This window comes from Astyanax mexicanus, chromosome 11 (assembly GCF_023375975.1).
Source record: "Astyanax mexicanus isolate ESR-SI-001 chromosome 11, AstMex3_surface, whole genome shotgun sequence".
NCBI lineage: Eukaryota > Metazoa > Chordata > Actinopteri > Characiformes > Acestrorhamphidae > Astyanax > Astyanax mexicanus.
This window is the reverse complement of record NC_064418.1, coordinates 51,191,861-51,217,855: the sequence shown is the minus strand read 5'-3', so window position 1 is coordinate 51,217,855 and position 25,995 is coordinate 51,191,861. Positions and strand designations below refer to the sequence as shown.

Below are 25,995 nucleotides of genomic sequence, written 5' to 3'. Positions count from 1 at the left end.
GTGTGTTTAAAGTTTTGGAGGTTGTGAACCCATTACCCCTCCTACGGGGTGTAGTTCTCTCTATCACACTTTCACAACTCGATTTTAATAGTTCTTCTTCTGGGTTTAAACAGCTTATAAATATTATACAAATATTATACATTTTGACGTTTGATGCCCTGTTTGTCCCGCCCCTCTCTGAAATAAAGGCTCTGATTGTTTTTTTTTTCTTTGGATTTAACTCTGTTAAAGCTTTACGTTTTAAGAGATCAGAAATCAATATTTGGTGGAATAACCCTGGTGGTTTTTAATCACATTGTTTGGTTTTCATGCAACTTGTCATCATGTTCTCCTCCACCAGTCTTACACACTGCTTTTGGATAACTTTATGCTGCTTTACTCCTGGTGTAAAAATTCAAGCAGTTCAGTTTGGTGGTTTGATGGTTTGTGATCATCCATCTTCCTCTTGATTATATTCCAGAGCTTTTCATCATTTTTAAGTGGTTGTTGGGTTCTCGGTTCTGTAATGTTTGACACCCCTGCTCTAAAGGAAGTGATGTAATTGTGTTTTACCGAATTTGTTCTTGGCCTGTACGGGTTTGTCGGTCTCGACGTTGGGTCCGCTGCCGACTCTGTTGCGAGCGCAGACTCTGAAGAAGTACTCGGAGTCTTTCTGCAGGCCGGTGACGGTGTACTCGGTGCTGTCGGCCCGGTCTGTGGCCAGAGTCCAGGTCTTGCGCTTGACGTCTCGTCTCTCCACCACGTACGCCAGGATCTTACTGCCGCCGTCGCTCTCGGGCTCGTCCCACGCGATGCTGACCTCGCCGTCGGCCGTGTCCACCACATGCAGGTTCTTTATCGGCCCGGGAACATCTGAACACAACCACATTTATACTTTAATTTACTCTACATATCGAATATTCTACAATAAATCAAACGTAAACACAGGTTTAATCATTTACTGACTTCAGATTAATACTAAACTCATTCAAACTTTTATTTAGTAAAAAAAGTTAAAAACAAACCAGAATATGTTTTATATTGTTCATTCTCTGCTGGATTTGATCATTTTTTTCAGTTAACAGCTGTGCTGAACTCATCAAGAGTTAATTACTTGAATTTCTTGTCTCTTAATAAAGTGTTTGAGAGCATCAGTTAAAGTAAAGTAGTGAAGAGGTAGAGTTACAGGTATACAGTGAATAGTGAATATTTGAGTAATGTTCGAATCCAGATTATGAGAAGAAACAACTACTCAACTAAATAAAGAAATAAAAATACTTTTAAAAGAAACGAAGATCAATCAATCAACTTTGAATGTATTCTCAAGTGCAGTCAAAACAAAGACCATCAAAAATGTATTAATGGTGAAACTGGCACTCATCAGGGCCGCCCCAGTATTTTATAGCATTTTGGTTTGTTTAACAGTTTTAGTTGCTTTTAGTGAGTTACTATTAATTTACAGTGTAGAATAAGTAAATCCGTATATAAACTCACCGATAACCTTCAGGTTGATGAAGGCCTCTCCCTGTCCGTGTTTGTTCTTGATAATGATTTTATAACGTCCTTCCTCTGATTTTTTGGGGTCTTTGAGTCGGTACTCGGTTCTGTCGGGGGACGTGTGGACGTTCTCGGCGGGGAGACTGATCCCGTCAAACAGCCAGTCGGCCTCGGCGTGAGGATACGCGTTATACGGCACCGCCATCACCAGCGGCTTCCCCGCGTCCGTCACCAGGTCCTGATCCAGAGTCTTAATCGTAGGAACGGCTGTAGTGAAACAGTCAATCAATCAATCAATCAATTAGTCAATTAATCAATCAATCAATTAGTCAATCAATCAATCAATCAATCAATCAATCAATCAAGTAACCACTTTACTTTCTCTAGGTAATACACCAAGCTTTTACACTTTAAAGGAACGGAAGGAAAGAAATCAAAACCTTAAAGAGTTTAAACAGGTTAAACTAAGATAAACATACTAATACTAAAATTAAGTTAAACAGTAAAATCAAAATGTAATCATAAAAACAAATATACAATTAAAAAAAAACCCATTAAGATTTATTTAAAAAATCAGAAAAAACTGCAATTAAACATATTTTAAAATAAAAAGATGATATTAAATAAAGTCGCCAAAATAAAAGCCTATAAACAGTAAGTAATGTATGCAATCAAAATATAAATGAATAAATACAAATGAAATAAGAATGAAAAATACTAAAAATGAAAAATGGGAAAACGAAAAAAGATAAGTAATGCAATAACTACTACTAATAATATTAATAAGAAGAAGTAAAGTAAAATAAGAATAAAAAATGCTAAAAATAAAAGGGAAAAGACAAATAAAAATAGGTATTAAAAACAATACTAAAATCAATTATTAAAAAAAGGTAAACGCTAAAAATAAAAAGTTATAACAAGTCAAAACTGAACTATATCTGAAAAGCTATAGACTGAAACTAAGGGACAGTTTCATAGACAGAGATTAAGTCTAGTCTTAAACTAAACATCATTTTTAACGGATTTTATATTGAAATTAAACTAAATATATTCTAAATATATTCAGGTATACTGATCCCAAAAGTTTAAAATGATTAAGTGACACAGGTGAGCTTCTTCTTGTGAATTTTAGCTAGAGTTCTAAATAAAAACTAATAAAAGTTAAATAAAGTAAAATAAAGTAGAAGTAGAAGTCAGAGCGTACCTGCGAGCTCCAGTTTGGCGCGGGCGTCTTTATCCTTGGCGACGACTCTGTACTCGCCCTGATCTCGAGGTCTGATCTCACACACCTGCAGACGGTGGATCTTCCCTTCGCTCATCATCTGATATTTATCTCCCTGAACTACGGTCATATTATTCCTCAACCACTTAACCTCCACCCGGTCCTTATTCAGCTCCACCTCGTAAACCACGTCAGCGCCGGGGGGCTCGAACACGTCCACCGGGGGACGCACGATCTCCACCGGCGTCTCTGCAGGAGGAGAACACAGAGATTACAGCGTTTTACACTAATAATAATAATAATGATAATAATAATAATAATAACGAGCAATTATAGTAATAATCAATATCAGCGATTCTCATACCTTCAACGAAGAGTCGAGCGCGGGATTTCTTGTCGTCGACTCCGCAGGCGTATTCACACTCATCATCAGGTCTGCACTCTTTAATAATCAACGTGCACGTCTTTCCATCACGCACAAACTGATATCTGAAATATAAAACAAACATATTAATGGTAAAAATTAAATGCTTCTGCTTTGTAAAGGTGAACAGAGAGAGGATGAGGAGGAGCTTCTTCCCACAGATCATTCATACTCTCAATCTTTTAAAGCACATCACTGTGCACGTTTTTTTTTGCATGTTACACTACTACTCATCTGTACATTGAATGTTGTTATATTATTTCTATATTGAGTTCATTCTTGACTATAGATTTATTGTAAATATTTTTAGTTAGATAATTTATAATATAATAAAATGAGACTTAGTTTATCTTAATACTTATTTAATTATAGAACTTCTTAGTTAATTATAGAACTTCTCCACCATTCAGTGCCCGCTCCCAATCGGCAAGTGATGAAGTTTTTACAGTTTATTTCTTATTAATAACAGCTATATGCTATAAATATTAGCATATTTGTTTAATGGTAGTCTTATTATTGAGTTTTACAGTTTTTTGGTCTGTGTAAATCTAGCTAGAAATGCACTGCAGTTGAGTTGTGGCTGTTAAAATGTTAAAATATTAAAATATTAACTGTTTTCTGTCTTTTCAATCAACATTTTCTAAATGTTAAATTAGAATTTAAATCTGAGAATTAAGGTTTCTGGTTGGTTCTGCTGCTCGACTGCATCATAAACTATCCTCTCAATCCATTGCTCATTTCTCATTTTCAAATAGCCATAACAACTCTCATATATATATATATATATATATATAGCTCTGTTAATCAAAATAAGAGAGCACTTAAAAATGATAAGTTTCTTTATTTTTACCATCAAGAGGAAGATGGATGATCACAAACCATCAAACCACCAAACTGAACTGCTGGAATTTTTACACCAGGAGTAAAGCAGCATAAAGTTATCCAAAAGCAGTGTGTAAGACTGGTGGAGGAGAACATGATGCCAAGATGCATGAAAAAAACTGTGATTAAAAACCAAACAGGATTATTCCACCAGATATTGATTATTTCTGAACTCTTAAAACTTTATGAATATGAACTTGTTTTCTTTGTATTATTTGAGGTCTGAAAGCTCTGCATCTTTTTTGTTATTTCAGCCATTTCTCATTTTCTGTAAATAAATGCTCTAAATGAGAATATTTTTATTTGGAATTTGAGAGAAATGTTGTCTGTAGTTTATAGAATAAAACAACAATGTTAATTTTACTCAAACATAAACCTATAAATAGCACAATCAGAGAAACTGATTCAGAAACTGAGGTGATCTCTTGGTACCTGGGTCCCTCGCGGATCTCTCGTCCGTCTCGGTACCATTTGATCTCTGCTTTCTCTTTGGAGAGCTGGCAGGTGAACTCTGCGTCCTCGAACTCGGTGATGGTCTGGTCCTGGAGCTGGGCGGTGAAGTCTGTGGGAGCTTCGCTGATGATGAGCTCGGCGGTGGATTTGTCGGCGCCGGCGGCGACGGTGTACTCGCCCTCGTCGGCGAGGGTGCAGTCTTTAATGGTCAGGGTGTGTTTATCTTTATCCACTCTGTAGGCGAATCTCTTGCTGAGGACGATCTCCTGCCCCGCCTTCATCCACTTCACCGTCACGTTCGGCCGGTTCACCTTACAGCTGAAGGAGATGCTCTTCTTCTCCTGTGTTTCTACATCCTCCAGAGGAACCACGATCCTCAGATCCTCCTCTGCAGGAGCAGCAACAGATCAGGAGTTACTACACCAAATATACACTCTATAAACAATACATAACCAGCCCCTGTTCTACACTATAAACTCATACACTGTTTGAACTCAAATGATTTGTCATAAAATTAGATATTTCTAAACAAAACTCAACAATTTTGAGTTAGTTGAACTGAATTTGTGGGCTCATATACTGTACTATTCAAACTGAGATCTTTGAGTTGAACCAACTTATAATAATAACTGAGTTTAGTCTGTTGCTATTAACAGCTTTTTTCCCATTGGCTTCTGTCACAATCTATTTGCATACTGGGCGTGTCCAACAGTTTCTGACAGACACTCACCATCAGTGTGTAGTGATTCCCCCCTCTGGGCTACCTTCCCCTTTAGTTTTTAAAGTAATTTTAACTTAAAAAAATTGAGCAAACCGGCTGCCTTAAAAAAGTTAAGTAAACTCACCGGTCTTACAGTATAACAAAATTAAAAAAGTTAAATCAACTTCCCCTTTAGTTGTTATAACTTGATGTTCTAGGTTATGCTAGCTTAAGTTTTTATTCCCCGTTACTAAACTTTTTTAAGGCGACCGGTTTCCTCAAATTTTTTAAGTAAATTCCACTTATCCGGGCGCACAGTCTGCTTTGCATAGAGGGGCAGTAGAGCATAATGGGTGGGCATGTTGATAGTCATATTTTTAAATCCAGAGCTATATAATATGATACTGGCTAAAATTGATGTATAAAGTAAATAAAAAAAATTTTTGCATATCTTTTAACAGAAAACAACACATTATAGGGTTTCCTAAAGTGTATATTTATAGATTAAAAATATTATAAAACTATACCTGTCAAGTTTTGGACTTAAAAATAAGGGATTTTTTCCGCCGCCCCAACAGCCCAACCGAGGGCGAAAAATTATTATATATATATATATATATATATTTTTTTTTATTATATATATATATTTTTATTTAATAGATTTAAAATTGAAATTGAAGGGTGCACAAATTTACAAAAAGACATGGATCAGATATATTCCATAAGTAAATAATAGTCCTAAGGGGCCTACACAATTAATAATCTTTCATTAATACTTCTTTCTATCGTTCAGTCCACTCCTGATCAGTTCAGTTAATTTCAGCCCTCTCCACATTTTCTCTCTCTCTCTCCAGCTCAACCATCTCTTCTACCCCTTCTAAATATTACATTACATTACATTATAATACATTACACCACAATACTTGAGATTTAAACAAATTCTAACCAACCCTAAAACTAGCCCTGAACTAATAGAGTTTGGAAATGATAGTTATTGGCTGATCAGGCACATCAGGGCAGGCATTATATATATATATATGTAGATTTTTCTCAAACCCTGAATATCTATCTAGCTAATTCTAAAGTGTTAAGCTAATTGAGTCACAAGCTGTATTTTATTAAACACACAGTGGGTTTAATTTATGTTTTGATTCAGAGAAGAGTCTTTTTAACCAGCTATCAGAAACAATCTCATCACAGTTTACATGGTTAGTTACCTTTCTTTTAGAAAAATCTCCGTATATCCAGATTATTTTTAATGACAGCTGCTCCGACTAGCTGCCTGAACTCACAGCGAGGGGAGGGGCGGGGGTTCCCCCACACTAACTAACTAACTAACTAACCGGCACCACGATTGGTTAAGAGACACACAGCGGTCAGTGCATTGTCGCCTGTGGCCTATATATATATATATATTTTTAGTATAATACGGGAAATTTACGGGAAAATACTAATACGGGAGGACGGCGGGAAAGAGGAGTAAAATACGGTAGTTTCCCGGCCAAAACGGGAGACTTGACAGGTATGTATAAAACACATGCAGAGTGGTATCAAGTTAAGTCTGTGTTAAGGGAGATTAGCTGCTACTAATAAATTACTAGCTTGCTCAATGTTACCTTATGAAAGTCAGTTTAAACTGGAGCCAATCAGAAATAAGCTAGTAAGTATCTTTACCTTGCGAGCAAAATGCGTTTTTATGATTAATTCAGAGTTTTCTCAGAAATAATACTAAAAAAGCTGTTGCTCAAATTGCACTTTGGGGGCCAAAAATAAAATTTGAGGGAGACCCCCCCCCCGCTCAGCCACCTCCTAGAACCAGTCCTGTGATTAACCATAGATTAATCTTATACATCAACCCCCTTTGGTCAACTTTGAACATTAAAAAAAGGAAGAAAAAAAAATTAACAAAAATAGTTATTTATACATTTACTTATATTTCTTCATTTTTGAAAACACTTTATGATAATTATACCTTGTACAGTAATGTTAGCAGAGCTCTTGGCGTATTCTCCGCGCTGATTGGTCAGAGTGATAGCGTAGTTAGCTTCGTCTGATTTCTCGGCGCCTTTGATCCTCAGGGAGAAGACGTTGTATTTCTGGACCATGATGAACTTGCTGCTCTCGAACATGGTCTCGTCGTTCTTCAGCCACTTAGCTTTAGCCTCCTCTGTGTTCACCTCGCAGTTCAGGACGATCTCCTGCCCTTCACTCGCCTTCGTGTCCTTCAGAGGAGTGATGATCCTCAGTTTCTCTGCAGAGAATTAGAAACGATGATTAGTACAGAGTTTTATATAATAAAGTTGTACTAATGTGAAAAATGTGGATTAATGTAAGCATGGAATACAGAAAATATTCATTTTTTCTTGAATTTATTCATGAATTTGTGAATATATCTATTTTACCCAGCCCCTTGCGGGATACGTACCGATCACGGTTAGCTCGGCGCTAGCTCGTGTGGTTCCGATGACGGCGACGAAAGACCCCTCGTCGCTGCGCTCGCAGTTCTTCACCACGAGAACTCGTCTCTTTCCGTCTGAGATTATTTCGTATTTGTCGTCGTTCTGGAGTTCTTTATCTCCTCTGAACCACCTGACCTCATACGTGTCTTTAGATACGGAGCAAACGAACTGCACCTTCTCCCCCTCAACCACCTCCTGGTTCTGAGGTCTGGAGATGAACTCAGCCGCCAGTTCTGGAGAGAAAAGAGGAAAATAACGGGTTTAGAATCCAGTGTTTTCCTTTAAAACAGAAAGAAATAAAGATAAACTGCTTAAATAATTAATTATAAATATCTATTTCTCCCGCTATCTATCTATCTATCTATCTATCTATCTATCTATCTATCTATCTATCTATCTATCTATCTATCTATCTATCTATCTATCTATCTATCTATCTATCTATCTATCTATTTACATATATTGCCTCTCTCTTTCACACTCAGCTCTACCTGTGATCTGCAGCCTCTGGACTCCATTGCCCAGGATGCACCTCACACTGAAACTACACTCACTTACGATCACATGACACATCACATGCCTCTACCAGGAAGCAGGTCACCTGAGTACTAGACCTCTTGGCTTATAAAAGAGACTCATTTAATAAAAAAGTCAGGTTTTATCTGCATCAGCGCGTGTCTGAGTCCTGTCCAGCCATGACATATATACTGTATTCCTCTACATTAAATGCTGAATTAAAATTAGTATTTTTTATTCATTTATTATTGTTATTATTTACCGTTAATTCTCAGAGTTCCTGTGGTCTCTGATTTGGGCAGTTTGCAGTGGTATTCTCCAGCATCGTCCATACGAAGGTCCTGGATGATCAGGACTCTCTTCCTGCCGTCTGCGATGTGTTCGTATCGTCCTGCTTCAGGAAGTTCCTGCTCTCCTTTGTACCATGTGACCTCTGCACTGGGTTTGGAGACCTCGCAGATCAGCTTAACGCTGTCGGTTTCAGTTCCCTCCACGTTGGAGAGGTTCTTGGTGAATCTGGCCTCCTCCTCTGTAATACGAGAAATAACGAGTGAATAAGAGTGAATAAATTATATACAGTTCTGAATGCAAAGCTTTGATTGGTTGGCTTGAATCAATTGTAAGTTAGATGATTAGCTCAGATAAATAGTTAACAAAATAGTGCCCTTTCCATCAGTTAAAAATCTAAACCTAAAACCTAAACACAGATCAAATTTCAGGTTTTAGCAAAGATGATCTTACATATCATGATTCTATATTTAGGGGCGTGTGCTAAGCATTGTATGGTTAGCTACGGCAAATATATATATATATAAATAAACATATGACAGACATACACACTAAGAAAAATAAGTACAGATTTGTACTTAAAAGAGTATAAAGCTGTCGCTGGGAGTACCTTTCAGTGAAAGTCCTTTTTTGTACCCATGTTTTTTGTGCCAGTAAAGATTATAAAGATTCATCAACTAAATATGAGTCAAGAACTTCATGATCTGGCTTTTAAATAAAACATGTGCGATTAAAAATAGTTTTTTTTTTATCAGTACAGTGATACAGAATTCTGAATGTACATTTTTGCCTGGTAAAATGGTATAAATCTGTACTTATTGCTGTAATTACCCTGTAAAGACCAATATTATACCTTTGAGGGTACAATTATGAAGAGTGTACCTTTGAGTACAAAAAAGTACTCATAAAGTACCTCTGTTTTTTAGAGTGTACTATTTAAATGTTCTCTAGTGGTGAACTGTGCTCTAACTTGTTAGTTAGCTAGCTAAGCTAATGGAATTCTCATAAGACAAGCAGGTTTGATAAAAAGCTAATACGACATTTGCAAGTTTTATGTGTAATATAGTATCTCTACTGATGGAATGGGCACTAATTTGGGTGCATGCTACATTCTGGTATTGAACACTGAAGATGAAGATGAACAGAAACTCACCGACGACGGTCAGCATGCCGGAGGTCTTGGAGGTTTTTGCGTCACATTCGTATTCAGCCTCATCATCAAACACGGATTTACTGATGATGAGAATACGCTGAACTCCTTTAGAAATGATCTCGTATTTTTTGCCTTTTCTGATTTCGTTTCCATCCTTGAACCAGCGGACCTGTTTATACACACCAGACAGGAAGCCTTTCAGTTCATTTCAGTTCATCATAACACTCTGGAGTACATAAACTCACTGATTTCACAATGTTTATGCTATATATTATAATATATTTGTAATTAGTGCTGTGCTAAATCTTATTATACACATAAATACACAACAATGGCAAAAAATTTATAACAAAAACAATAAAAACTAACAAAAAAAGAAAATTCATATCTTCATAACAGTGAGTTTTATAGTTATTCAGTTTTAAATACAGTCTAATTTGTATTCATTTTTATATTTTGTAGAAAACTTTAGGCTTTTATCCGCATAAAAATCAATTAATTGAGAAAAAAAGGATAAATAATCGACTGATTAATCAATTATCAAAATAATAATCAGTTGCAGTTCAAGTATAATCATAAATAAGTTGTTTCCCAATGTTTTATTATACATATATAATAATATGTTTGTAATTAGTGCTGTGCTAAATCTTATTATACACATAAATACACAACAATGTCACACATTTTATTACAAAATCTATAAAACTAACAATAAAACTAAATTTGTATTGTGATAACAGTAAGTTTTATAGTTATTCAGTTTAAATACAGTATATATTTTTTTCATTTTTACATTTTCTAGAAAAAAATGAAGCTTTTATTCAAATAAAAATCAATTAATTGAGAAAAAAGGATAAATAATTGACTGATTAATCGATTATCAAAATAATCGTCAGTTGCAGTCCGAGCATAATCATAAAGAATGATAAAAATAATAAAAATGAGGAAATAAAAATACCTTGGCACTTTCTCTGGAAACTTCACACTCGAACTTGGCAGTTTCTTTCTCCATAACTTCCACATCATGCAGCGGCTTAGTGAACTCCACATGTGGAGCTGAAAAATAAAGAAAAATGTTCATTAATAAACACATTTTACCTCATTTATAAGAACCTGTCACATTTACACCTGTCACAACCATCACATTATCAATCTACTGTACGATACACAGTTATTTTCTCAATTATTTTTAGCTGAAGTCGATAATACGTGTATTTTTTTTATATAGGAAAGAGATTTTTCTCTAAAAATAGGGGTTTCATTTTAATCAGGTTTTATTTGTTACGGAAAGCAAAGGTTAAGACCTACTTACTGTATGTAGTTTAGTTATAATATTAAAGCATAATAATGCATTTACTTTATTTGTAAATACATAAACTTTAATAATTACATACATATATATATATATATATATATATATTATTTATTTATGTTTTTAATCATCTACAAAAGTCTAAGATTATTTATAGTTTTTATCATACTTATTTTTCTCTAAAAAAGGACGTTTTTGTTACTATTTTTTACTGTATATATGTTTATGTTTATTTTCGTTTGTTCACATAGCATTTGGCAAAAAGTTGCCTAAAACATATATTTTCTATATGTTTCACAGATTCAAATTACAATCTATACAATTAATATATATATATATTTTTTTAAGTTCATAGTTCTCATTTTGCTCTTATATATTGTTACTACACAACATGAATGTAATAATAACAATAATAATAATAATAATAATAAAATTAAAATTAGAGGGATTTAATTTAAAGCTAGAAAAAAATAAGAATGAGGTCTAATTAAAAGCGAATGTAAAAATATATGTTTTCAGTAACAGAGGTTGCTTTTATGAATATTTATGGATAATGTGTTTCATATTTTTGGAGCATAAAAACAGAAAGCCGCTTGTTTTTTTAGTTTATCGCTGATTATACCTGCAGGAACAGAACAGCAGTAGTTATTGGGATGGTGAATTCTGTAAGTGTAAAAGTGTAATAGTGAACTCACGCTCGACGTTGAGGAAGGCGGAGGTTTTGAACTCTTTGGCGTCGCAGGTGTACATCTTGGAATCGTCCAGACTGCAGTCGCTGATGATCAGCTTCCTCTTGCAGCCCTCAGACACCATGTCGTACTTCTTAGTCTTACGGATCTCCTGTCCGTCTCTGAACCACCGAACCTCTGCGCTCTCTTTAGAAACCTCGCACTCCAGAACTGCTGTAGCTTCCTCCTCCACCGTCTGATCCTCCAGAGGCTTAGTGAACTCCACTGGAGGCTCTGAGAACCCAGAATATTCAGATTATTAATTATTTCATTTTATTTAGTACTATTATTTCTTCTTATCTTAATAAAACCTGTAAATATTCCACGTATAAAGTTTTAAAACACTCTTTATTGCTGATTAGCACCTGATTCTAATTCTAATTCTTCTCTTCTCTGCTGAAACTGAGTCTCAGTTCTTATTCATGTTAATCTAAAGAGCTAAAGGCTAAAGCTGCTGTTTCCATGTGGGTCAGCCAGACGTCTTCCTGTAGCAGTTTTTTTATCCCGTTTCTAAGAGTCTTTATTTATTTGAAGGTGTAGAAACAGTTCTCACCCCTCTCTGACTTCTGTATCTGTAATTTCTCCAAAGACTAAAATAACTTCTACTTTTAATAGAGTTTTAACAGAGTTCTCTGTGTTTTATCTGTGTCTTTTTCTAGTTATTATGATGATGAAAGTGTGGAAATGCTGTAAAAAGTGCAGTAAGATCATCTGTTCTTTATAAAGACTTTTCCAAAGCTCAGTTTATTTCCATTGCTACTGACCAAATAAGCTTTTAACCAATGAACTATTACCTAAAAATCTGATTTAAGTTTTAAATAATGGCCTTCTAAAAAAGCTGTGCCATTTTATTGCTAACTTCTGTCCATTTAGTCATTTTTTTACATTTTGTACCATTTTAGATTATTGAAAAGAAAACATATATGAAAAAATCTGGGGGTGTTATAAAATAAAATATACTTGCATTCACATGTTTACTGCTTTATTTATGTTCTTCTTTTTCTGTAAATATTAGTGTATATTTCTGATTCTGTTGGTATGATAACCAATAACCAGAAATGGCACAAAATCCAGTCTATAAAATTTAGCAGGAAACTGCCACAGCCTTTAAGGAAAAAAATGAACTACCTCCCACACGGAAACAGCAGCTTTAGCCTTTAGCTCAGATTAACATGATTAAGAACTCTAGAATTAAATAAGTATATATTATTTTATTTCTTTTACATACAGCTCCGGAAAAATTAAAGAGACCACTCAAGTTTCTGAATCAGTTTATTTGATTTCGCTATTTATTTATAGGTTTATGTTTGAGTAAAATGAACATATTTGTTTTATTCTATAAACTACAGACAACATTTCTCCCAAATTTCAAATAAAAATGATAAAAATATATATATCGTCATTTAGAGCATAAATATTATTTGCAGAAAATGAGAAATGGTTAAAATAACAAAAAAAGATGCAGAGCTTTCATATTCATAAAGTTTTAAGAGTTCAGAAATAATCAATATTTGGTGGAATAATCCTGGTTGGTTTTTAATGCATCTTGGCATCATGTTCTCCTCCACCAGTCTTACACACTGCTTTTGGATAACTTTATGCTGCTTTACTCCTGGTGCAAAAATTCAAGCAGTTCAGTTTGGTGGTTTGATGGTTTGTGATCATCCATCTTCCTCTTGATTATATTCCAGAGGTTTTCAATTTGGTAAAATCAAAGAAACTCATCATTTTTAATTTTTGTGGTCTCTTATTTTTTTTTTCAGAGCTGCATGCTGTTTTTGTGTGGTTAGGTTGTAGTAAAAGTGTTTTATTGCTGGGTATAGAGTGTATGATGGTGAGCAGTGTGATCTCTAACCTTTAACGATGAGTTTGGCCTGAGTTTGGAAATCTTTAGCAGTGAGTTTAACGTCTCCGGCCTCGGTCATCTTCACGTCTCTGAGGGTCAGAGTGTGAGTCCTGCCCTCCGCCCGGGTCACCACCTGTCCCCATCACACACACACACACACACACACACACACGCGTACGTTAACCCTCGCCACGCCCACCGGCTATTTCCTGCCCGGGTCAACAGACGCCAGCAGCTGAGGATCTGAGAGTCGGGTTCACACCTCTCCACCCGTTACACTGAGAGTGTGAATCACCAGAGTATTCACCACTGAACTCACCAGTACACGTTTAGAGATTATCTTATTTAACCCCCTTTAACCTTCTAAAATCCTCTTAAACCCTAAAATAAATAATTATATTTATTATTAATAGAAACTGCTGTATTAACCAGAGTTCATACACTTTTTAAACAATTAACCAATAAATAAATGGCTTTTTCTGGCCTTCAAGATGGATTTTCAGTGGACAATAAAACCAAAATCTACTAAAACTATGATTAAAACTGATTATAAAAGGTCTAAAATGAATCTGACACACAATATTTAATAATAAAATGTGTGTCAGATCCTGAGAGCTCTTTTTTTTGGGGCTAAATTACTGAATTAATTGAAACACAAATATTTGTAGAGCAAATTTCCAGGACTTATCCAAAACTTTCTGCATATTTTTATTTTTCCAAATCTTATCCAGGCCTGGAAATTACTATTTTAAATAAAATTACATGACTTTTTCAGGTTTTTCATGACCATACGTACCCTGATTACCTTATAACAGATTGGGCGTGCCTCAAGGCTCAGTCTTAGGGCCTATTATATAGTTATATATCAGTTGTACTTATAACTAAAAGCCAATAACTGTGCTTAGCTTACCTACTGAAATTAAGGTTCAGATTTCTTAAATTTACTCATTTTACTTGGTTTACTAATTTTACTAGATTTACTAGGTCCTAACCCCTGACTGGGAAGCTGTTCTGAAAGAGTTTGAGAGGTTTTTAAACATTATCAAAACATTTGCAAAATAACTACATTAAAAACTAGTTTTTCTATTCAGTCTGATACTAAATTACAAGTAAATAATCAATAAATCATAAGAAAGCCAACTAAACCACTACTTTTTAGCTTGTTATTACACTAATATAAAAAAGCTAAACACTTAAATACACATAAATAATGTTATGCAATGCTTTTAACTGCTGAAGTCATTTTAATCAGCTATTCACTAATATTTCCGTTTTACATAAAATTATAACCTGAAACAAGCACTTAGAAATGATCTAACACAATAATTTAATTCACAATTAGCACTTAAATTGATGAAATAGCCTCAAACCACTTCTGCTATCACATTACCCATAACAAAACATTGTAAAAAATCGTATTTTATCTAAACTACATGACTGAATCATCAAATTAATCTATTAATCCCTTTAAGTGAGAATTATATAACTATATATCAGCTATATATTCTTATTCTTATTTCTCAACTCTCACCAATTTCCACTTCAAATACTGGCTTTAAACCCCTAAATAGATCTCCTCCCATAACAACAGCAGCAAAACTATTTAAAAAGTCAGCCATTCCCCTCTTTTTCTTTATCTTTTTCAGTTATTTATTTATTATTTTAGCATTTTAAGTATTTTTAAGTATTTTTATGTATAAAAAGTCATACAAAACAAATATCAATAAAAATACAAAGATAGAATTATGGAACATCTATCATCTGAATCACATAACATAATATCTGATTTTCCCCCAAAATAGTTCATATAAAATTGGAATTACTGCAATTATAATTGGATTAGCTCAATTATACAATACTATGAATACTATGATATTCTGTAAAGTATTAAATTACAGAAACTACAGTATTTTCACTTGTATAGAAAGTACACACAGCAATATATTTATATATATATATGTACACAAACCAACATGGCGTCTGAAAGCAGTTCTACCAATAATAACCCTTTCTACCAATTTCTATAGTATTTTTATGCAAATAGAATATATATCTAAGTATCTGAATATCATATAATATCTGATTTTCCCCACAAAATAATTCATATATATGATTATTGGAATTACTGGAATTATAATTGAATTATCTCAATTAAACAATACTCTATGATTATTCTCTTATATATTAAATTGATTACAGAAACTACAGTATTTCCACTGGTACAGGAAACACACACACAGCAACACTAGTCTCTAAATATCCGTATTTTTATATTTACAAACTGGATTTCCACTTAAAACTCTGGCTTTTAAATAGACCTGCTGCCACCTGCCACCAGCATGGCGTCCGAAACGGTTAAAAATAACCAGAAGAACCGCTTGCAGAGCAGAACGGCACGGAGAGTTATCGCAAAACCCAGATCAAATGCTCAGCTGTAGCCTGATCCCCAGAAGTCCTTATATGCAGAAAGCATGCAGGTGGAACCAAGACGCGCGAGGAGGAACCGTGCAGGAAATTTCAGCTTAGAAGTGATTTTAGTACTGATTTTAGTACCAGACTTAGTTTTTATCACCAGACTGAACTGCGGAAAACACTGAAAAACTGGGGTTAGAGTTACACTGTTATATAATGCTATAAATCACTGAATATATTGAAATATTGAACGTGTGATTAGTTTATTAGTCTGTTAATCTATTAGTTTAATCAAACTTTTAATGATTATTTATTAAGTGTTATTGATCTGTTATTGATTGAGGCCTTGAATCAAGCTTCAAAACAAAAACAGGTGAATAGGACTTAATGTGTGTCTCAAGTGTCTCTAATGTCTTAAAACACAAACAACAAACATTGCAAATGATTATTAGTTACAATAATAATAATAATTATAATAATAATGGTATTTGATTAGTTTTAAGACTTTTTAAACAAATTTCTCAAAACTTTTTAAGGCTTACTAAGCAAAATACACACATGCAAACAACAGCAGATGATTGGAAACTCAATATTTATGCTTATTTTCATGATTTCACAGATTTTTTAAAAGATATTTTGCATTATTTTGCATTTTTAAGACATTTTCACTCACTCTGTCGCTTGGTTCCAGCTTTGTACCCCCGAGGAACCAGTCCACAGCGATGCCCTCGTACGACAGCTCGCAGTCGAAGGTGGCGGTCTCGCCGGCCGTGACGGTAGCATCCTTCAGCGGCCGCAGGAGGCCGATCACTCGCGCTTTGGATTGAGGAGAAGACATGGTTGAGTCAGCTCCACGTCTCAAACTGAGACACACTGTAATCCTTTAACTGCAAATCCACATGGCGCCGTGCCGCCGACCGCAGGCCTGAGACTGAGACTGCTCCGGACCCCCGACGCCTCCGGGACCAAGTGCAGCGTCAGGAGGACGGGAGGACTCGCCGCTCGTTCGGGGGCCTACCTCATTTGCATATTGGGTTTGCGTGAGATGGGGGGGCACGGACCCCCCGGACCCCTGCCAATCACCTCGAGTCGGCTCTACATATGGCATGCGGCTTCTAAAATAGCCAAGCCGCCCGATTGGCTGCCGGCCTGACCCCCCTCGAACCCCTCTGGACCCAGCAACCACCCCCCCGGGTCTCACCTGCCCCTGTCCGTCAGCAGCGCCGGAATTTTCCAGGAAAAGGAGAAGAATCCCGGGGTGCGAATTACACAGATCACACCCCCCCCCAAACTCCTCACCTCCAACCATCTCCTGATCTCCTACAACTGAACCCACACCGGCCAATCACAACCCAGCGGCTCTTACCAGGTTTACGCGCCGAGAATTTTATACACCGTTAAGTTAATCCTTTCCTTAATAAAACATTTTACCACCCTCTCAGCCTGCTCTGATATTTGGCAGGAGGTTTTATAGTGTGGTAATGAGTTACACTCACGGGTTTATCTCTTTATTTACTGCAGATATTCTACACCATGTTATAACACTGTTATATCACTGTTATAACACTGTAATGACTCAACAGAATTTATGTTTTATTGCTATTTCTAAGTACAGAGTTAGAGAACTTCATGTCTGAACTATTCACTTATTCACTACATATATATATATATTTCTAAATATTCTAAATAATTAAATAAAGCTATTTTATTTTTTATTATGAGTTATTAAATATTATACGCCATTATCGCAGATATTCTACACTATGTTACAACACTGTAACTCAGAAAAAATTATGTTTTATTGCTATTTCTAAGTACAGAGTAAGAGAATCGACTTATTATACAATATATTTCTACATATTCTGAATCATTAAAAGGTTTTTGCTCTTTGAAAGGTGTATTTCAAGCATTATGCAATTTAAATATCAGTATATGAGTGCTATGAAATATTATACGCTGTTCCTTAATAAAACATTTTATCACCCTCTCAGTCTGATCTGATATTTGGCAGGATGTTTTATAGTGTGGTAATGAGTTACACTCACGGGTTTATCTGCAGATAAATTTCAGTTATAAATCTGCCATTGCCCATTGTGGTTTTCTGTCACAAAAATTATGTAAGTGCCATAAACTGGCCTTAAAATTACAAGAAAATTGTTTCTGGGACAAAATATAATACATATATAGTCCCAAATAAACTAAATATAAAATGAAAATAAATATATCTTATTGTATTATCATTATATAAGTGGCAGAAAATCACAATCATATCGTTTTTTTGCAATTGTTTCTATATATATATATATATATATATATATATATATATATATATATTTATTTTTTTTTTTACAGATTTTAGAGGTTTTTGTGCGGTAGGAAGCAGGGAAAACACTAAAAGCTGCAGGACAGTGAGTCTTTAATCTTATTTGCAGCGCATGCGTTTTAAATCATTCTCACCTTTAACTCTGAGCTGAGCGCTGGATTTAGCGTTAGCGGCGCTGAAGTCCACTCCGCCCGCCATGTCCATCTTCACATTATAGAGGATCAGCATGTGCCTGGTTCCTTCTTCCTTAATCTCACAGTCCTAATGAAATAAAAACAATGTAAAGTGTTGCTATAACCCTAAACCTAAACTCTAATCCTAAACCTTAATCCTAAACCTTAAAACTAACCCTAAACTTAACCCAAACCTTATAGCGTTAACCCAAACCTTAACCTAACCCTTAATCTTAACCCTAACCCAAACCTTTAACCTAAACCTAAACTTAAACCTTAATCCTAAACCTTAAAAATAACCCTAAACTTAACCCAAACCTTATAACGTTAACCCAAACCTTAACCTAACCCTTAATCTTAACCCTAACCCAAACCTTTAACCTAAACCTAAACTTAAACCTTAATCCTAAACCTTAAAAATAACCCTAAACTTAACCTAAACCTTATAACTTTAACCTAAACCATAACCTAACCCAAACCTTAACCTAACCCTTAATCTTAACCCTAACCCAAACCTTTAACCTAAACCTAAACTTAAACCTTAATCCTAAACCTTAAAAATAACCCTAAACGTAACCTAAACCTTATACCTAAACCTAACCCTTAAATCTAAACCTTAAACTAAACCTTAAATATAACCCTAAACTTAACTTACACCTAAAACCTAAACCTGAACATTAAACCATTAACCCAAACCTTAAAACTTTAACCTAAACCATAATCTAACCCTTAATCTTAACCTTAACCCAAACTTAAAACCCTAAATCTAAACTTATCCCAAATAATCCAAACATTAAAACCCGAACTTTAAATCTAATCTTAAACATAAACCATTAATCAACCCTAAAACCTAACCATGACCAAAAAAATCTAAACTTAAGCCTAGAATTGAAATGTTAAGATTAGAGTTAGAGTTGTGTGTAGAGTTACATCAAAAAGATAATAATTTACTGTCACCTTGAGTGTTGAGTGTCCATTTATATATGCATATATGTATATGTATATGTATATATATATATTGAGTTGTCTATGATGAACCCTCTAAATATAGTGATATAAAGTGTCCCGTATGATCAGTGCAGATGATATATGATGGGTTATGGGTGTAAAAGTCATAATGTTATGCTACATAGATTTTTTCTTCATCAATATTGTATTATATGTTATTTATAAGTTGTATATGTTTTATTATAAGTTCTATAAAGTGTATTCTGAGGGTATAGATTGAATAAATTACAGGAGACTGGTGCAGAGCGTCTCCCTTCAGTTTCCAGTGTCCGTGAACGTCCTCCTCTGAGATCTCCGTCTCAAATCGAGCCGTCTCCGTCTCCGTCACCTCCACACTGTACAGCGGCCGCACCACCTTAATATCACGCTCTGCACAGAACAGACCACACCAAGCATATATATATATATTTACTCGGGTTACACTGTTACTCTCCTTTATTTAGCATTTACAGCTTAAATGGACAAAAAAAAATAAAATTAAAAACTAAAATCAACTATTTAATCAGATTAAACTAAAACTAAAAAGGAACTTCATGAACGAAACGAAGAAGAAATTAATGGTAAAATGTGTATATATGTACAGTAAGTATAAAAACAAAATATTAAAACCAAAATACGAAGAATAAAAATAAATCTAAATAAAAGGATAAGATAAAATTTTAAGTAGTCAAGAGATAAATAATTAGAATAATGAAACATAAACACCAATAAAAAAATCAAAAAAGACTAAAAAAAAGCTGAAGTAGCTGCAAAATAAATCACTAAGAATTAAAAAAATGTTAACGGCATAAATAAATATACATCATTGCTGTCCAATAAAAAACAACTTTACACTTTCAACAGAAGTAAATGTAAAAACGTAAAATTTAATTCAGTTAAATTTTGAGAAATTTTATTGGTCAATTCATCAAGAAATTTTGATACAGTGTAAGGAAATTATGTAGTAAGTAACTAAAAATTTACAAAAATGGAGATACTTGTCTTTTATTGGACAGTGATGATATACAGTCTATATATATATATATATACATAGCAACAGTGTGTGGACTGTGTATCGTTCCTGTGATTTATTTTTGATGTTGAGCGTATATAATAAATAAATAAATATATAAAGATGTAAAGCTATATACCCTCGATGTTGAGTTTGGCGGTGGTTTTGTCGGAGCCGCAGTCGCAGGTGTATTCTCCTATATTACTTTTATCTGCTCTCTTCACCGTCAGGATCCTCTTCTTCCCGTCGGCTTTGATCAGGACGTTTTTGGACGGGGTGATTTCTTTACCGTCTTTAAACCATTTCACCTGAGCGGAGGATTTACTCAGTTCACACATCAGCACCACCTCGTCCTTCTCCACCGCCGTGTAGTCCTGCAGCTTAGTGGTGAAGTACGCCTCACCCTCTGCAGGGGGAAACACATCAACACATCAACAGATGTTCAGTGGCGTGTTTTTAACTTTTATTTTTTGTTTTAACCCTGAAAAGCCGGGGGGTGGGGGTGAGACAGGTGGGGGGTGAGTGAGACAGGTGTTACACACAGAGAAGGGTGTGAAACAGTCTTTAACACTCCTTTATAACTCCTTTAACACCTAAACACTTCACAATAAGGGTAATTATAATAATTAGCAGTATTTACAACAGTAATAAACAGAGTTAAATGAATAAGTATTGTCTGATCTTATTAATAATTATCACTAGTTAACATATTAACTATTATTATTATTATTATTATTAAACATTACTAAATTTTAATGCTTAATCATGTTGTAAATAATGAATTAAGATACTAGTTAATAAATTTGTCTGTTAATAAGGAGCTTTTTTAGACCTGTTTTGATAACATGATAATTACATTATGGATATCCTCAATAATATTTTATTATGTTAATATGATATATTGTGTTTATTACGCAGGGTATCTGCAGCTACTGGAAAATTCAATTATAATTCAGAATTTAAAGACTTTTTAACCCTTTTAGACCTGAATTTCCATCTCCAGTGATGAAAAAAATGTAAAAATGCTGTTTTTTTTAGTCTGTAATGCAAAGAAAAGAAGACTCTATATTGTATGTAAGAGTCTAATATTCTACTATAAAATTTATATAGCAAATAAATCAAACTAACGTAAATATGTAATAGGTTTTAATTGTATTGAAAAAAAATAAGAAGCCATTTAAAAATATTTTTTGATTTTACCAAATTAAAAGCCTCTGGAATATAATCAAGAGGAAGATGGATGATCACAAACCATCAAACCACCAAACTGAACTGCTTGAATTTTTACACCAGGAGTAAAGCAGCATAAAGTTATCCAAAAGCAGTGTGTAAGACTGGTGGAGGAGAACATGATGCCAAGATGCATGAAAAAAAAACTGTGATTAAAAACCAACCAGGGTTATTCCACCAAATATTGATTATTTCTGAACTCTTAAAACTTTATAAATATGAACTTGTTTTCTTTGCATTATTTGAGGTCTGAAAGTTCTGCATCTTTTTTGTTATTTCAGTCATTTCTCATTTTCTGTAAATAAATGCTCTAAATGAGAATATTTTTATTTGTAATTTGGGAGAAATGTTGTCTGTAGTTTATAGAATAAAACAACAATGTTCATTTTACTCAAACATAAACCTATAAATAGCAAAATCAGAGAAACTGATTCAGAAACTGAAGTGATCTCTTCATATATATACAGTATATATATTTACCGAGGACGGTGAGCATGGCCTCGGCGGTTTTCCCCAGAGCTTCCACTTTGATGAGGGACGTGTCGTCGATGGAGACCTCCTTGAAGGACAGCGTGTGGATCTTGCCCTGTTCGGACATGTGCACCACTTTGCTCGGGTGCAGCCGGACGTCGTTTTTGTACCAGGTAACTTGTATTTTCTCGTGAGAAAGTTCGATACTGAACTCTGCAGTCTCGCGCTCCTTCACCGTCACGTCCTTAATCGCTCTCACGAACTCCAGACGAATTCCTGTAGAAATATGACAGGTATACGTTATCTTTTATTTGTCATCAATCCATCAGCTCACACAGTAGAAAATAAATGAAGTTCTTTATTTTAGTGATCTACAGGTGAGCTGTTAACTGCTCAGCATCATGCAGCTTGATTTAGGAGGCGTGTCAGTGTGTCTTTGCTATCGTAATGATGGGAAAAGTACACCATGCTCTGCTTGAAAGTGCAAAAAGTCATGTACTAATTTTCTTAATTAATCAATGTTGTGGTTAATTTTGGGCGTAATTTGAAATAATATAAACCAATCAGAGTGTCTCTTGCTCATCATTCTCTTTAAGAGTAGATCAGGTGAGCTCTGTCTTTGGTGGATTGCTATTGTAACGGTGCAGCTACCTGGACGTGTTCAACAAACTCTTCTCAGCAGAGGAAACTGAGCTGCTGGTTGACGCTGTGAAGGAGCTCCAGCAGCTCATTTACGGGAACAGCAATGTTATTTTATTTACTATTCTGTTTATTGTTGATGTAAAAGTTGGGTTTGTGCTGCTGTGTGTTCATGTGTGTGTAATAAGTGGGGTGTACGCTCGGCTCGGCACAGCGCCTGTGTTACCGAGATAGCGATGAACGTCTGACTGTTGGCGTCTGTTTAGGTTGTATTCAGTCAGTGGAGCTCCTGTGTTTTTAGTTTCATTAGATGTTTTACTTTTTGCTTTTGGTCACAGTGCAGTACGGCATTAAATAAAATGAAGGCATGATCTTTATATAATTTTATCATTGGTCTCAAAGTCTAAATAAAGTGTATGTTGTTATGTTGTGTAAACCAGAAGATCTGTAATAAGGACCTTGAATGACGAGTTTAGCAGCAGTTCTCTTGTCCTCGGCCTCGAACATGTATTTGGCCTCGTCGTCGAAAGCTGCAGATTTCACCACCAGCGTGTGTCTCTTCCCCTCGGAGAGGATCTGGAACTTCTCGTCGCTCGTCAGCTCCTGAGATCCCTTCAGCCAGCGGACGCTCTTCGGCTCTCGTGAGATCTCACACTCGAACCTCGCCTCGTCCTTCTCGTACACGTGCACGTCACTCAGCGGAGTCAGGAAGCTGATAGGAAGCTCTGCGGGAGAGAAGATCAATCAGCAGCACATCAAAACCTCCAGGATAACGGAGGTAACAAAAAAATAACGGAGATAAAGGAGATAATGGAGATAAAGGAGATGACAAAAAATAACGGAGATAAAGGAGATAACGAAAATATAACGGAGATAAAGGAGATAATGGAGATAAAGGAGATAACAAAAAATAACGGAGATAAAGGAGATAATGGAGATAAAGGAGATAACAAAAAAATAACGGTGATAAAGGAGATAATGGAGATATGGGAGATAAAAGAGATAAAGGAGATAATGTAGGTAAAGTAGGTAATAGAGATAACAGAGATAATGGAAATAAAGAAGATAAAGGAGGTGAAGGAGATAAATAAAAGAGATAGTGGCAGCGGAGCTTCATTACCTTTGACCTTTAGATTAGCCGCACACTTAGCGTTAGCGCCCTGGAAGGAGACCTCGCCCGACTGAGGAACTCTGCAGTTATACAGAGTTAACGTGTGCTTCGCCCCGTCCTCAATGATCTCAACATCCTGCTCACAACACACATATTATCACATTATCACATTATTACATCATCACATCATCACATTATCATATTATTACATTACTACATTATCAAATATCATATTACCACATTAATACATTAGCACATCAAAACACTATCACCTTAACACATTATCACATTACATATCACATTCCCACGCTATCACATTATCATATTATTACATTACCCATATCAACTGCATAATAACCCCTTATCATTTTACTGTTTTGTAAGTTATGTAATGTAAGTTCACTCTCACAAATTACAATTTAACTTTATATATATATATATATATACACAAAATGATTACATCAGCCCTTCCAACAGATAACTATAAACTATTTAACTGGGATATTTTAGTTATTTTATCTATTTGTTATTTTATTTTAAGTGCATTCGTCTATATCTACTTAAAGTACAATGTAACTTCTTAATGTAAAAAAAACTGTCCAAATGAACAAAAAGTAAATAAATAATATGAATGAATTCTTATTTATGTATTGAATGCTATATACTAATTATAACATAAGACCTTCAAATGAATAACCATTATTTGTGTGTTTATTAGACGTGTATTATTTATATATATACATAAGTATATACAGTATAGCAGGTTCTTACAGGGGACTGAGAGAGAGCTTCTCCTTTTAGTTTCCACTGTCCGTGAACATCATCCTCCGACAGCTCCACCTCAAACCGTGCAGTTTCACCATCAAACACCTCCACTCCGTACATCGGCCGCACCACCTTAATATCCCGCGCTGCAGCACAAACACACCACACTCAGCATCACCTCACAATCCATACATAACATTAAATTAATATACTGTATTTACCTCATAATCCTCATATAGAACATTAATAAAATATATTTACCTCACAATCCTCATATAAAACATTAATAAAATATATTTACCTCACAATCCTCATATAAAACATTAATAAAATATATTTACCTCACAATCCTCATATAAAACATTAATAAAATATATTTACCTCACAATCCTCATATAAAACATTAATAAAATATATTTACCTCATAATCCTCATATAGATCATTAATAAAATATACTGTATTCACCTCATAATCCTCATATAGAACATTAATAAACTGTATTTACCTCATAATCCTCATATTAAAACATGAATAAAATATATTGTATTTACCTCATAATCCTTATATAAAACATTAATAAAATATATTGTATTTACCTCATAATCCTCATATAAAACATTAATAAACTGTATTTACCTCATAATCCTCATATAGAACATTAATAAAATATACTGTATTTACCTCATAATCCTCATATAGAACATTAATAAAATATATTGTATTCACCTCATAATCCTCATATAAAACATTAATAAAATATATTGTATTCACCTCATAATCCTCATATAGATCATTAATAAACTGTATTTACCTCATAATCCTCATATAAAACATTAATAAAATATACTGTATTTACCTCATAATCCTCATATAAAACATTGATAAAATATATTGTATTCACCTCATAATCCTCATATAAAACATTAATAAAATATATTGTATTCACCTCATAATCCTCATATAGATCATTAATAAACTGTATTTACCTCATAATCCTCATATAAAACATTAATAAAATATACTGTATTTACCTCATAATCCTCATATAGAACATTAATAAAATATATTGTATTTACCTCATAATCCTCATATAGAACATTAATAAAATATACTGTATTTACCTCATAATCCTCATATAAAACATTAATAAAATATATTGTATTTACCTCATAATCCTCATATAAAACATTGATAAAATATATTGTATTTACCTCATAATCCTCATATAGAACATTAATAAACTGTATTTACCTCATAATCCTCATATAGAACATTAATAAAATATATTGTATTTACCTCATAATCCTCATATAGAACATTAATAAAATATATTGTATTTACCTCATAATCCTCATATAGAACATTAATAAAATATATTGTATTTACCTCATAATCCTCATATAGAACATTAA

General features: G+C 34.3%; 1 protein-coding gene across 1 annotated transcript in view; it reads right to left on the bottom strand.

Moving 5' to 3' along the window:
- ttn.2 (titin, tandem duplicate 2) overlaps nucleotides 1–25,995 on the bottom strand; it is a 285,809-nt gene that overhangs the window by 116,970 nt on the left and 142,844 nt on the right. Inside the window, exons 115-134 of the mRNA XM_049484655.1 lie at nucleotides 24,589–24,728; nucleotides 23,827–23,953; nucleotides 23,165–23,431; nucleotides 22,077–22,343; nucleotides 20,506–20,772; nucleotides 19,605–19,744; nucleotides 18,329–18,455; nucleotides 16,545–16,687; nucleotides 13,469–13,592; nucleotides 11,581–11,847; nucleotides 10,532–10,629; nucleotides 9,574–9,742; nucleotides 8,395–8,661; nucleotides 7,583–7,849; nucleotides 7,130–7,408; nucleotides 4,437–4,845; nucleotides 3,063–3,187; nucleotides 2,681–2,947; nucleotides 1,474–1,743; nucleotides 553–852 (exon numbers count right to left, since the gene is read on the bottom strand). Of these exons, the coding sequence (XP_049340612.1) occupies nucleotides 553–852; nucleotides 1,474–1,743; nucleotides 2,681–2,947; nucleotides 3,063–3,187; nucleotides 4,437–4,845; nucleotides 7,130–7,408; nucleotides 7,583–7,849; nucleotides 8,395–8,661; nucleotides 9,574–9,742; nucleotides 10,532–10,629; nucleotides 11,581–11,847; nucleotides 13,469–13,592; nucleotides 16,545–16,687; nucleotides 18,329–18,455; nucleotides 19,605–19,744; nucleotides 20,506–20,772; nucleotides 22,077–22,343; nucleotides 23,165–23,431; nucleotides 23,827–23,953; nucleotides 24,589–24,728 (4,320 nt within the window). The remainder of the gene's footprint in view (nucleotides 1–552; nucleotides 853–1,473; nucleotides 1,744–2,680; nucleotides 2,948–3,062; nucleotides 3,188–4,436; nucleotides 4,846–7,129; nucleotides 7,409–7,582; nucleotides 7,850–8,394; nucleotides 8,662–9,573; nucleotides 9,743–10,531; nucleotides 10,630–11,580; nucleotides 11,848–13,468; nucleotides 13,593–16,544; nucleotides 16,688–18,328; nucleotides 18,456–19,604; nucleotides 19,745–20,505; nucleotides 20,773–22,076; nucleotides 22,344–23,164; nucleotides 23,432–23,826; nucleotides 23,954–24,588; nucleotides 24,729–25,995) is intronic.